A 13,821-nucleotide genomic window follows, 5' to 3' on the forward strand; every position below is an offset into this window, starting at 1 on the left:
TTTCCTTCGACTGATGAAACTATTTCTTCTACTGTATCTTCAATGCCAGAGATCCTCTCTTCCATCTCTTGCATTCTGTTGGTTATACTTGCATCTGAAGTTCCTGATCTTTTACTCAGGTTTTCTATTTCCAGCATTCCCTCTGTTTGTGTCTTCTTTATTTTTTCAATTTCCCTTTTCAGTTCTTGGAATGTTTCCTTTGTTTGTTTCATTGCTTTTTCATGATTTTCTTTCAGTGCTTTATTGTTTTCTTGCAGGACTTTATTGTTTTCTTCCAGGATTTTATTGTTTTCTTGGAGGGCTTTATTGTTTTCTTCTAATTTGTTTGCCCTTTCCTCTAGTTGTTTAGAGCGTTCTTCCAATTTTCTTGTCTTTTCCTCTACACAAGCCTCTACCTTCTTCATGAAGTTACTCATAAGGCTACTTTCTTCTGCTTCTTCCAAATTTTGGTGTTCAGGTCTAGATATTGGAGGCGGGCTAGGTTCTGATGATGCTGTATTGCTCTTCATTTTGTTGTATGTACTTCTGCCTTGACGTCTGCCCATCTCCTTATGGTTCCTTCTTGGTCTTATCAGTGTACTTGTTTCAGAAAGAGCTGACAGATTCAGGAAGTCTCTCTCTCTTGTCCAAAGGGGAGTTCTCTTGTCCAACTCTGGTCCAGAAGGGAAGTTTGGGGCAGGATGGGAGATGGTGGCTGGTCTCTAAGTCTCAGGAAGTGGCTGGGGTCTCGGGCAGATGGGCATGGGGGCAGGGCGTGGAGGTTGCAGGGGCTGCTGGGGGCTTGGAAAAGGGGATCCCTCCTGGTGGGGCTAGAAGGGGACCTGTCTGGTGGCCAGAACCTGTGGCCAAGTTGGGCAGGACTTCCCAGAGTGGCTGGTGCCCAGGGATGGGGTCCGGGTTGGACCCGGATACTCACCTCTGATCCAGAAGGGAAGTCAGGGGCAGGATGGGAGCTGGGGGCCGGTCTCTAAGTCTCAGGAAGTGGCTGGGGTCTCAGGCAGATGGGCGTGGGGGGAGGGTGCGGAGATTGCAGGGGCTGCCTGGGGGCTTGGAAAAGGGGATCCCTCCCAGTGGGGCTAGAAGGGGACCTGCCCGGTGGCCAGAATCTGGGGCCAAGTTGGGCAGGTCTTCCCGGAGTGGCTGGTGCCCAGGGATGGGGTCCGGATTGGACCCGGATACTCACCTCTGGTCCAGAAGGGAAGTTGGGGGCAGGATCGTGACTTAGATTTAACTCTTTAACTCCATATGGGTACGAGTGAAAGTTGGATCCAACTGAGTGTATGTGTGCATGTAACTATTGTTTAATTTTAAACAGCAACCACATGGTCTTCCTCCATCTTGGCTGGTGACATCATTATAAAGCGAGTAGCCATGTGGCTGATAACAATCTTTAAATAAGGTTGAAGAATATTTCTTTTAGTCCTAATGAGCTCTGTGCTTATTGTATCTCTTTTTAAACTAAGGAGGCAGCAAGTCTCAAATAGTTTGGATTGGGATAGATTTCTATATGATATTTCATGTCATAAAAATAAAGTTTACATAAGATAGGATTTAAAAACAATGTTTATTTATAAAATATTAAAGCTGCAATTCAATGCTTTTATACACAAGAATTCACCTTGCTCTGACAGGTAAACTTTGAAATTTAAGAGTCTCACAGATGATAATGGTCTTAAAGAAATGAAAGGATCATGGGAAACAGCTGAGGGTTATGGACCTTAACAGTTTTGCCAGGTAATAGCCAGGAGAATCATCAACCACAAAATAACATGGGATAGGCTTGACTCTAGAAGGTATTTTAGAAAGAAACCAAATGTAATTAATGTTCCATTTACTAAACAACGAATTGATTCGCTATTTCAAAATGATTCTTGAGCAATTGCTTTTGCTCAGTTTTTGGGTCAAATTGATAATCATTATCCTGCTGATCAATTATTATAGTTTGCTCAGATGCATTCTTTATTTTTCCTAAAGTAGTAATGAAAGATGCTGCTTTGGTTTTTACTGATGGTTCTAATGGGAAAGCAGATTATGTGATTAATGGTAAAGGATATATAGTTCACACTACTCCTGATTCAGCTCAAGTTGTTGAGTCAAGCTATTGGGTTTTCATGTTCTTAAAGAAAATTCATTTAGTTTGTACACAGGTAGTCAATATATTTATAGAGCTCTTCAAGTTATAGAAACTGTTTCTTATATTAAAACTTTTAATGAGCAAATAAGAATGCTATTTCTACAAATTCAGGATGCCATACATTAAAGAAAATTGCCATATTTTGTGGAACATATTAGAGCACATTCAAATCTTCCTGGTCCATTGACTAAAGGTAATGCTTTAGCTGATAAATTTACTCAGTTGATCGCTTTATTGAGCTTGCTCAACAATCATATGCTTTGCATCATCAAAATAGTAAAAGCTTAAGAAAACAATTTGGGAGGTTGGGGATTTAGCTCAGTGGTAGAGCAGTGGCTTAGCAAGTGCAAGGCCCTGGGTTCGGTCCTCAGCTCCGAAAAGAAAAGAAAGAAAGAAAGAAAGAAAGAAAGAGAGAGAGAGAGAGAGAGAGAGAGAGAGAGAGAGAGAGAGAAAGAAAGAAAGAAAGAAAGAAAGAAAGAAAGAAAGAAAGAAAGAAAGAAAGAAAGAAAGAAAGAAAGAAAAACAACTTGGTTTAACCAGAAATTTCTCATCAAAATGTTAAGAAATGTGCTACACGTCCTCAATATTTGCCTGTACCTCACTTTGCAGTAAATCCTTGATATCTTCTTCCTAATCATTTATGGCAAATGGATGTCACTCATATTATAGAATTTGAAAAATTGAAATATATGCATGTGACAATTGATACATATTGCTGAAATTATAAAGGCCGCTCCATGTAGTTAAGAGGGAGATTTATTTAGTGGCATAACTTACAAATGAACGGATAGGTAGGTTGCAGGGTCTGGGAAAGACGCAGCGCAGTCCAGCGGTGTCCTCTGGAGAACTCTGCTCGGTCTACCTCCAGTGTCTAGGGTCCAGGAATCAAGAGAGATGGCGAATCTGGATCTCAGGTCTTCAAGGTCCTCTCTTGGACCTGCCTTGTAGGTGTGACAGTTACTAAAGCCTCAATGGGGGTTGGAACTTCCAGATCAAGGTTGGAATGGCTACCCACTACAGATACATATTCAAGATTTTTAATGACTACTGTTCAAACTGGTGAAACTACTAAGCATGTAATTGCTCACTCCCTGAAATGTTTCTTCTAATGGGGATATCAAAAGTTATTAAAATTGATCATGGATCTGGATATATTAATAAATCTTTTTATCAATTTTGCTCTCAATGGCAAATTGAACATAAAAAAAGGTATTCACTATAATCCTCAAGGACAAGTATTTTTTAGTGACCCCATGGCAGTCTCAAAATGCAACTTCAAAAAATAAAAAAGAAGGGGGAGTTATGCACCCAGTTGCCACATATGTTTTGAACTATGCCTTATTTTGTTTTTAATTTTTTAAATGCGAATGCTGCTGAAAAATCTTCAGCTGATCAATTTTGGCATGAAGGGGCCAGCACAAAATTTGCTCAAGGTAAATGGAAAGGTCCTTGTACTGGTTTAAGGAAGGGCTCTGACCCTATTTACTATGGGGATGAGGTAATGTTTGTGTTTTTTCACAGGAAGAAAGCTCATTGGTTGCCTGAATTGGTGCAGTGTATGGAACAGAGATCTGCTGATACAGATGTTGCTAATGACCATCCAGAGATACCAGACTGAAACCTATTAGGCCTATGTTCCTGATCCACCAATTTTACATCCTGCAACTTGAAAAGGAAAAGAAATTGTGGTCACAGTTAATGGTACTAAGCTTTTTGATAGACCTGCCACCCAAGAGTTTCAGATTGCTCAAAATTTTTCTTATATTCGTTATGGTAAAGGGATTCCTGTATGTTTTGTAAATATTACTTTGAAAGAATATCTTGGAGTTAGCCGGGCGTTGGTGGCACACGCCTTTAATCCCAGCACTCGGGAGGCAGAGCCAGGCGGATCCCTGTGAGTTCGAGGCCAGCCTGGGCTACCAAGCGAGCTCCAGGAAAGGCGCAAAGCTACACAGAGAAACCCTGTCTCGAAAAAACCAAAAAAAAAAAAAAAAAAAAAAAGAATATCTTGGAGTATTTCCAAAACAAATATTGGGACATGATAAACAATGTATACTTTATACAAAGTTATTGCTTCCTCAAGGTAATTTGGATAAGTAATATTTCACCTCCTCAATGATTTCCTCCATGTACAAAAAGAACTGTGAAAGTCTAACAGAACTTTGTTTTGGAGACGATGTACTGGCATTGTTCCTTTAAAGTATAACATCATAGGGACACAGCAGTATATTCTTGACTGGTCCAGAAATCAGGACAATTATAGTGACTCTTATCCTATGTCTACAGAGGAATCCTGGGACCAAGTACTGTCAGCCGGAATTTGGTATTCCAGTACTGCATCTCCACAAACTTATATTTGGAAACTTGATGGCACCATGGGAACAGTGGCAGGACAGACATTCCAGTCACTAGAAACCTGTTTGTCCTTTGAAAGGAACTGTTTTAGCTTGTGTTTAAATGCCCTGTGTTCTTTTAGTTGGTGAAGCAAATATTTCTATGAATAGTACTATGTTTTATGTATCATGTCTGAATTGCATTTTGACCGACTGTATTTCTCAAATGGATAATCATTCTCATGTAATAGTGTTAAAACAACCTTCTTTGACAATATTGTCAGTATATATGAGTGATCCATGGTATGGTGATAAAGGGTTACAAGTGATTGAGGAAATCAAGAATGTTTTGAGTAGACAGAAGCATGTTGCTGGGCGAGTTATAACAGGAATTGCAGCTCTTATTACTATGCTTGCTACTATTATTGTTGTTGCTTCAGTGGTTTTGTCTCAATCCATTCTGACAGCAGGGCTTATTAATCAATTGTCTATGAGTACATTAGAAATTTAAGAAGATATAGATGTGAAAATGGAATATAAATTGAATGCTTTGTATGATGTGGTAAAATTTCTGGGAGATAAACTCCAAAGCCTGAGAACTAGAGTACATTTGAAATGTCATGCTAATTATGAATGGATTTGTGCTATATCTTTGTGTGCAATGAAAGTGCTATTGGATGGGAAAGAGTTAAGTCATATCTTAAGGGAATTTGGTATGATTCTCATGAATCCTTTGATTTGGCAAAATTGTACAAGAGATTATAGAAATGAAAAAGACTAAATTGGATTTTGATGCAGTTAAAACAGCTGAAGATAATTTACAACAATTCTAAAGGGCTGTCCCTTCATGGTCATCATTTACCTTGCTCTTAAGTAGTGTTGTAGTTATTGGAGCATGTGTCTTAGTAGGCACAATCTGTTTGCCTATAATTTTCAAGCTGATTATGAACTCGTTATGGAGATTGGGCTCAGAGTTGCAATGGATAAAACTATGCACATTCCTCTGACTTGACACCAGAGGTTGGTAGCCAAAGATGGGTAAGTTTTCTTTGCTTCCTTTCAACATAAGTCAAAATGTGAATGATGAAATTCATGCTCCCATGACAGCTAAGATTGGAGTGTGGTAAGGAAACACTTAAGACAGGCACAGTCATCTGAGAGACTCAGTGGAGTCTTAAAATAAATAAAAAGAGAGGAATTGTGGGAGTGCACAACTGACTCAGTTTCCAAGTTTGAATCTGAAGTCTATTCTGAGTCAATAGAGTCCAAGCTTGCTTGCTCCAGGGCTGTGAGAAAGTCCTGATTAGCCTGCATAACTTCCTTGAGGGGCTGTGAGAAAGTCCTGATTTGCCCACAGGAAGGAACATAGTATCTAGGTAGACACAGGCTGCTGATGCCAGCTGGAGGTACATCAAGATAGAAAATGAAACTGCCTGCTCCTTGACACAAGGCAGCATAGATGATGGTTTAATACCTGTGTTGTGCATTGTTCTACCTCTGTCCTTCAAAACTCTATATAAGCTGGCTGTGAAATAAACTCACGGCTGTCCAGAATTGACCAGCAGACCTCTTGACTCTTTTCTGTCTTTTTTGTTGTCTCTACAATCTGCATGCCTGTACCCAGCTACCCAGTTGACTGTCAGCAGGCTCCAACACCAAAATATCACAAGAATGATCTCTAGATAGCATACTAAATTTCTTCTCTTCTGAAACCTCTTGAGTGAGCCACTAACAGTTCAAATAACTCTTAGCACCTCTGTCTCCCATGCTCCTACTTGCATGACCCATTAAGCAGTGCTTAAAGCATTCCACTCCCTTTATAATCCAATGTATCAAAGTACAAATTCCTCCAAAAAAGCACATGGTCAGGCCTATCACAGAAATGTCCCAGTCCCTGCAACTAACTTCTGTCTTAGTTAAGCATTTCATTGTTGTGAAGAGACAATATGACCATGGCAACTCTTATAAGGAAAACATTTAATTCAGGGGGCACACTTAGAGTTTCAGAGTTTTAGTCCATTATCATCATGGCTGGGAGCATGGTGGCATGCAGGCAAATGTGGTGCTAGAGGAATACCTGACAGTCCTGTGTCTTACAGGCAACAGGAATCCCACTGATTTGACTCACTGAGGTAAGTTTGTGCAAAAGAAACCTCAAAGCCTGTCCCCATAGAGACCTACTTCTCCAACAAGTTCACACCTCCTAATAATGCCACTACCTTTGGGAGGGCATTTTCTTTCAAACCACAGCAGTGGATAATCTTATGATAAATGTCTGTGTTCTGCTTGCAAGTATTTTATTGAATTTTTAATATATTCATTGGGGATATCAGCTTATAGTTTTTATATGTTGTGTCTTTTCATTATTTTGCTACTAAGGGGATATCATGTTAGTAGATGAAATTTGTGATTGCTTCTCATAGTTCTATTCTATTTAATATGTTAAGAAGTATTGGTTGTATATCTTTAATGGTTTAATAGAAAATTTGCTGTGAATCTATCAGGCTTTGGACTTTTTTGTTGTTATTGTTGGAAGGCTTTTATTACTATTTAAGTTTCTTCATTTGTTTGTGGTCTGTTTAGGTTGACTTCGTCTCAGTTTAATTTTTAGATTCATCCCAGTGATCTCATATTCCAGGACAACCTATCAAGAGGTGGCATAACACACAATGAACATAGCCCTCCCACATCAATCATTAATCAAGAAAATATCTACAGCTATGCCCATAGACACTAAATTTGAGAAAATTTTTGTTTGAGTTTCAGTTTTCCCAAGTAATTCTAGTTTATCTCAAGTTGACAGAAACTAATGGTAAACAGTGTATATCTCTCCATGTAAAGTATATACATACACCTAAAATAAAAATCCTGTTTTGGACCTAGTCCAGTCATCATCAGAGAGACATCTTCTCACAGGTGATAAGAACAAATGTAAAAAGCCATAGCCAAACAGTAAGCACAAAGAGAGCCCATTTTGGAGAACTCCACTAGGTCCCTCCCACTGAAGGTCAAGGTACCCTGTGGAAGTAGGGGAGGAAGAATTGCAGGAGACAGAGGGGTCAAAGACACTAGGAGAACAAAGGCCACAGAATCAAGTAAGCAGGTCATGTAGGGGCTCACAGAGACTGAAGAGGCAATAAGAAAGCCTACATGGCTCTGTGCTAGATCCCCTGTTTATATATTATGGATATTAACTTGGTGTTTTTGTGGGACTCCTTACAGTGGGTATGGGGGTGTCTCTGACTCTTTTGCCTGCTCTTCCCAGTTGTTTCTTCCTATTAGGTTGCCTCACCCAGCCCTGTTATGAAGGTTTATGTCTAGTCTTATTGTATCATATTAAAATGTGTTCCATTAATATTTCTGAGTGACATGATCTTTTCTAAAGGTAAATGGAGGTGGAGTTGATCTGAGGAAGATGGAGGGTAAGGGGAACTGGGAGAAGTGGATGGAGGAAAAATAGTGATCAGGATGTATTGTATGAGAAAAGAATAAATTTAAAAAATAAATAAAAATATACATATTAAAAATAGTAATCAATTCTTCCAAATCCAATTCTTACATACAATTTCTGTTCTTTGTGGCTTCAGAGCAACATTAAGATTCATTATAAAATGTTATTCATAATTTTTAATGCAAGACCAATGATTTGTATAATCAAAGGAAATGGTAAGAACAGAAGTAGAACATTGCCTTGGGAATTGGTTAGGAAACTGACAAAGCTGAATTCTTCCCTTCAGTATTCATGGGCATTAAGGATTTGAACACTTGGGATTACAGTGGTATTTCCATAATGAATACAATTAAAAGCCTTGAATGTTTAGCCACTGGGACATAAAAACTGTAGAAGTAGTTCTGTGATTCCTTTAGGTTTACTATACCAGCCATGAATCAATACCCAAGCTGTTTCTTATAAATTATCCTTTTTAATGAAGAGTCAGTTGACCCTGCAAATTTTTTTATATCTTTCACAAGGGCATGTCTATAATTAACATCCAAGTGAGATGTTTATAATGTTTCCTCTTGAATCGAATGAGACAACAAAAATTCCTTTGTGTATGTATGGAATATTAGCTGAACTTTATCAGAATATCACCTTGGTTATAAGTGAGGGATCTATCTATAAAAGAAAGGTATATAAAGCACCAGTGGAAAGACTACAGTAAAACTCCTCAACAATATCTGTTCTCAACCTGACACATGTTTATGCACATCTGCAATAATGCTGATTTGTCTCCATTCTTCTGGTCTCATGCTCTATGCAAGAACAACACCAATTTCCTGCTGAACAAAACCATGTTTCTATTAGAACATGATGTTTGCTACCAAATCTTGCAAATTTTGCTTTCATTATTATTCATACATTGAAGAGGGGACTTCAGTCAAGGATTAATTGCTAGGGTTTTTTGTAAACAAATGTCAGAGAATAGGTGGATAAACAGAAGAAATTTATTTACTAGTAGATTTGAAGTCTAGAATTCAAAGAACAAGGTTCTGAAGTTGATGGTCCAAATATCTTACCTTTACAATTCTCCTTTCTTTCAGATTACTCAACAACATGGGAGCAGTCAACCAAACAGCTACATCAGAATTCATTCTTCTTGGACTTAGTGAAGATCTAGCTCTGCAGCCCTTCATCTTCAGCCTCTTCCTGTCCATATATCTAATCACTACCTTAGGAAACTTGCTCATCATCCTGGCTGTTACCTCTGACTCGCAACTACACACACCCATGTACTTCTTTCTATCAAACCTGTCCTTTAATGATATCTGTTTAATCACAACCACAATCCCAAAGATGCTGGTCAATATCCAAGCTCAGGATCAGACCATCACATACACAGGATGCCTCTCTCAGGTGTGTCTTATCTTGAATTTTGCTGGTATAGAAAATTGTCTTCTTGCAGTGATGGCCTATGACCGCTATGTTGCTATCTGTTACCCTCTGAAGTACACAGTTATCATGAATCCACATTTCTGTGTAATGTTGCTTCTCTGCTCTCTGTTCTTTAGCGTTATACATGCTTTATTCCACACTCTGATGTTGTTGGGGCTGTCTTTCTGCACAGAAACTGAAATCCCCCACTTCTTCTGTGAGCTGGCTCAGATCATCAAACTTGCCTGTTCTGATAATTTCATCAATTATCTGCTGGTATACACAGTGTCTGTCCTATTTTTTGGTATTCCTGTTTTTGGTATCATTTTGTCTTATATTCACATTGTCTCTTCTGTTTTAAGAATGTCATCCTTGAGAGGAAAGTATAAAGCCTTTTCAACCTGTGGGTCTCATTTGTCAGTTGTTTCCCTGTTTTATGGAACAGGTTTTGGAGTACACATTAGCTCTGCATTTACTGACTCTCCAAGGAAGACTGTAGTGGCTTCAGTGATGTACACTGTGGTCACTCAGATGCTGAACCCCTTCATCTACAGCTTGAGAAACAAAGACATGAAGAAAGCCTTCAAGAAATTAATTAGTAAGATAACATCTTTTTTATAATCTATCATCATTATATCAAAATCATAGAGTAAACAAAACTTACCAAACACTCTGTGAATCAAGATAATTAATCTCTGCCATTTAAATGTTATATAACAAGTAACGGACATAATGTACATTTAACTTGATTTAAAACCAGACATACCAGTATGTCTAACTCAATGATTTAATATATGCTTTTCTGAAGAAAATATATCTGTTATGCTCTTAAGAATGAGATGTTTAAACTGATGTTCTAATTTTATCAAAACCATTTTGTGCAATGTCTCAGAGTTAGCTATGGGGAAGACATTATCTTTCATCAAAATTGTAGTAACATTTTGAAAATGGTTTACATATGATTTTAAAGGTAGATTCTTGTGTAATGAACCATGGATTTATCTATACAGTGTCATAAAGAAGTGAATGTTCATGTACCAAGAAGCAATGGCTGGTTTATAACTTTTATTGTTTTTTTAATTAAAATATGAGCTGGCTGTTTGGAACCTGGGGCTTATACAGGGACACTTGGCTCAGCCTGGGAGAGGGGTACTGGACCTGCCTGGACTGAATCTACCAGGTTGAACTCAATCCCCAGGGGAGTCTTTGCCCTGGAGGAGATAGGAATGGGGGGGTGAGCTGGGGGGAAGGTGGGGTGAGCGGGAGTAGGGAGAACAAGGGAATCCATGGCTGGTATTTAAAATTAAATTAAATTATAAAATAAAGATAAAAAAAGGAAAAATATATATTTAAATCTGTTTTTATATATTTATATATGAATATCTAGATAGATGATAGATAGGTAGATAGATAGATAGATAGATAAATAGATAGATAGATGATAGATAGATAGATTGATAGATAGATGATAGATGATAGATAGATAGATAGATAGATAGATAGATAGATAGATAGATAGATAGATAGATAGATAACCTGCTCAATTTCTATAATATTTCTTGTACATATATAATTTCATGGCTGAATTCATGGTATTAAAAAATAAATTAAGGGCTCTCTTCTTTGGAAAAAAATTATTTCTCTTCCCCTCAGCATGCCTTAGCCAGCTGCCTGTAGTCATTTTCTAAGGTTGGGGACCTCTGAGATTTCTGCCATTCCATGTTTGCATATATGTTGATGACATCCTTGTCCAGGTTATGTTTAAGTAAGCCATGTTGGTGTCATGTTTGCTTGGAATAAAGCAGTTTCCACAGATGAATCTTTCCCCCAGATTATCTATGTAGGTGGAAAATCATAAAACAAGTAAAGAAGTAAAACAAAGTGATTTTAAGAAGAGGCATTGTATCTATTAATATGGCTTTTTATTGATGCAACCAGGCATTACCTAATCAATGTGTATCCCTTCTGCTGTGCTATTTGTCATTATTAGGTAACATCCAGACCCCACCTCATTAAAACTATCCCCAAAGAAAATTCAATGCAATTTAGTATCATGATATGATTTTCTTTAAAATATTGGATTTTGATATTCATCCCTGCCTAACTTTCAACTTACAATCCTGCTTCTAACTTAGAAGGTGATGTACTTTAGGCATTCATGACAATTTTGGCTCTATGTGTTCCTTTTGACATTATTATGTCTTTAGTGAATTTTGAGTCATCTTGTGATTCTAATCTTTAAGCTTCAAAATGAGTTATGATGTCCATTTAAATTATATATTCAATGCTGTATAAATTCTTATTTCATTTGGTGACATTAAAGAAAAAATAATTATTCTGATAGTCATAAATTTTGGTCATTGATTTTCTATTGTTATGAGTACAGGTATTAAATATTCTTCTACATATATTGTAAAAGCATCAGAATTTACTTGTATTTTGGAAGTAGAATTGTTAAGTTTATCATAATTTGGTATTTCCAAAAACTTTAATTAGTGGATGAACCAGTATAGAAACTACATAGGTTTTCTTGGTTTTGTAAATCATAATTCAAATACTTTGTCTACTCTGGTAATATTGTGAATGTAAAATCAGGTCTAAATGACACATTTTATTTTCTGTGAGGTAAAATTCAGTTCACATACTTAGTGCCACTTAAAATCTATTGAAATTCATAAATTTATAGTATTAAACTGATTGTGTGGTTTGCAAATAAAATTAATTCATTATACTATTTTCATCTAATTGTAATAGTGGACCTTTAAGAAAAGCATAGAAGGGCGAAAAGATAGAAAGGCCAAGAAATATCATGTTGTGGGCAAGATAAAATCATTCCCATCATGAACTCATGGCTACCTCACATGCATACAGTGGGTCAGTGTAAAAATGGCTCATCATCAGTGAGGCAAGGATGGAAGAGGGCTTCATGATTCTGTCACAATCACTGCTGAGCTATTTGTCACTGACAATTTAAGGACTAAGGGAATATTGCTATCAGTTATACCCATTGCCAATTCCACCAGGCTATAATGAATATTTCTAATTCATTGAACAAACAGCCCTATGTAAACTAAATATGGCACCAACCAAAATTAAAAGTCATAATCTTGCAAAGAGACTGGGAAGGATAGGAAGATTGATTAGGATGGAAGGAAAATAAGAGACAGTAGGGAAAGAGAATATTCAGAATCTGTCATATACATATATGAAATAATCATGGTACAAAATTGATCAATAAAAGCCAAAAATACAGAGGGACAAAATGACACAGGGAAAGAGAGAGTCAGAGACAGAAAGGGGGCATTCTGGGAAGTAAGCTGATGTCAGTTAACTTTCAGATTGATCTTTATTAGGAAAGTCTTCTGACCACAGTGAACTGAAACATGGTTTGTCCTTACCATGGAAAAGCACTTAGGAGAGATAAAAAAAATTATACCAGAGGAAGCTTGATGGAATTTTTATAGAAAATAGCAAATCTTTCTTCCAAAACCCAGAAAGGAGCTACATTAAGAGAGAAAACTTGAAGTGGAACAGTACTAAGAAAAATAAATGACAGTTATAACATGAGAGGGTCCCGAAGGAAGAGACAAAGCCTTCATTTTATTGAAAAACAAAGGGAAGTGCTTGCTTTATAGGTTTTCAAGAGTATGTTGAACATCCTACACATTATCATCTAGTCTGGCTGAGCTGACACATCAAAAGTTAGGAAGGCAAGGACAGAGACTAGCCAGGATTTCAGATTGTCTTTAGGTCTATGGACAAAGACAACTAAGATTTCTGAAAGCTGAAAGTGAATCACAAAGAGCTGTTAGGGACTGGAAAACAGGCGTCATGGTGGCATGACATCTGACTGGGGAAGAAAGACATTAAGATGGCATATGAGCTAATGCTTTGGGATTTGTATATATTGTTAATTTAATCTATACAAGCATCTCAATTTTTGGATTAATTTATAGTATGTAGTTGATACCTATGCACAAGTGCTTAGTTTTCACACATTTAAGTCTGTTAGTGTTTATCCTCTTGGCCACTTTCTCAGTAAATATTATTAACAAAATCACTATTTGCCCTAGCAGTGAGCCTAATAATACCTGAAATAGACCTTCATCTCTGATGTGAGACAGAGATCTGTATTTATTTTGTTTCACTGAGCCATCCATGTGTATAATGTGGCACCATTCATAAATGAATACTTTATTAATGTATTAATTTGCCTTTATCAAAATAGTAGGACTGTTTATATTTTTTTCATACTAATATGAGTTGCTTTCATTGTTACACTAAATTGGTCAACTAAATCTAAGCTATAGATAATAATAAATGAACCTTAAAGAGTTTCAAAAACAGAGACCTTGTACCATGTACTAATGACTTACTGCTAATGTGTAGTTTTTGCAATGATGTTGATAATCCTAAATCATAGTTAATATTTCTGTGATTCCCAAAGATACTTGTGATGCCAATTTTGCCTTTTTCGTCTG

At 37.1% G+C, this 13,821-nt stretch overlaps 1 protein-coding gene across 1 annotated transcript; it reads left to right on the forward strand.

Moving 5' to 3' along the window:
- The first annotated feature begins 8,934 nt into the window (after positions 1–8,934).
- LOC102920960 (putative gustatory receptor clone PTE38) lies at positions 8,935–9,961 on the forward strand. The gene has a single exon (XM_006987057.3). It carries the CDS (start codon positions 9,023–9,025, stop codon positions 9,959–9,961), a length of 939 nt encoding a protein of 312 aa, XP_006987119.1. The 5' UTR covers positions 8,935–9,022.
- The last annotated feature ends 3,860 nt before the right edge of the window (positions 9,962–13,821 follow it).

Source organism: Peromyscus maniculatus, chromosome 7, assembly GCF_049852395.1.
Source record: "Peromyscus maniculatus bairdii isolate BWxNUB_F1_BW_parent chromosome 7, HU_Pman_BW_mat_3.1, whole genome shotgun sequence".
NCBI lineage: Eukaryota > Metazoa > Chordata > Mammalia > Rodentia > Cricetidae > Peromyscus > Peromyscus maniculatus.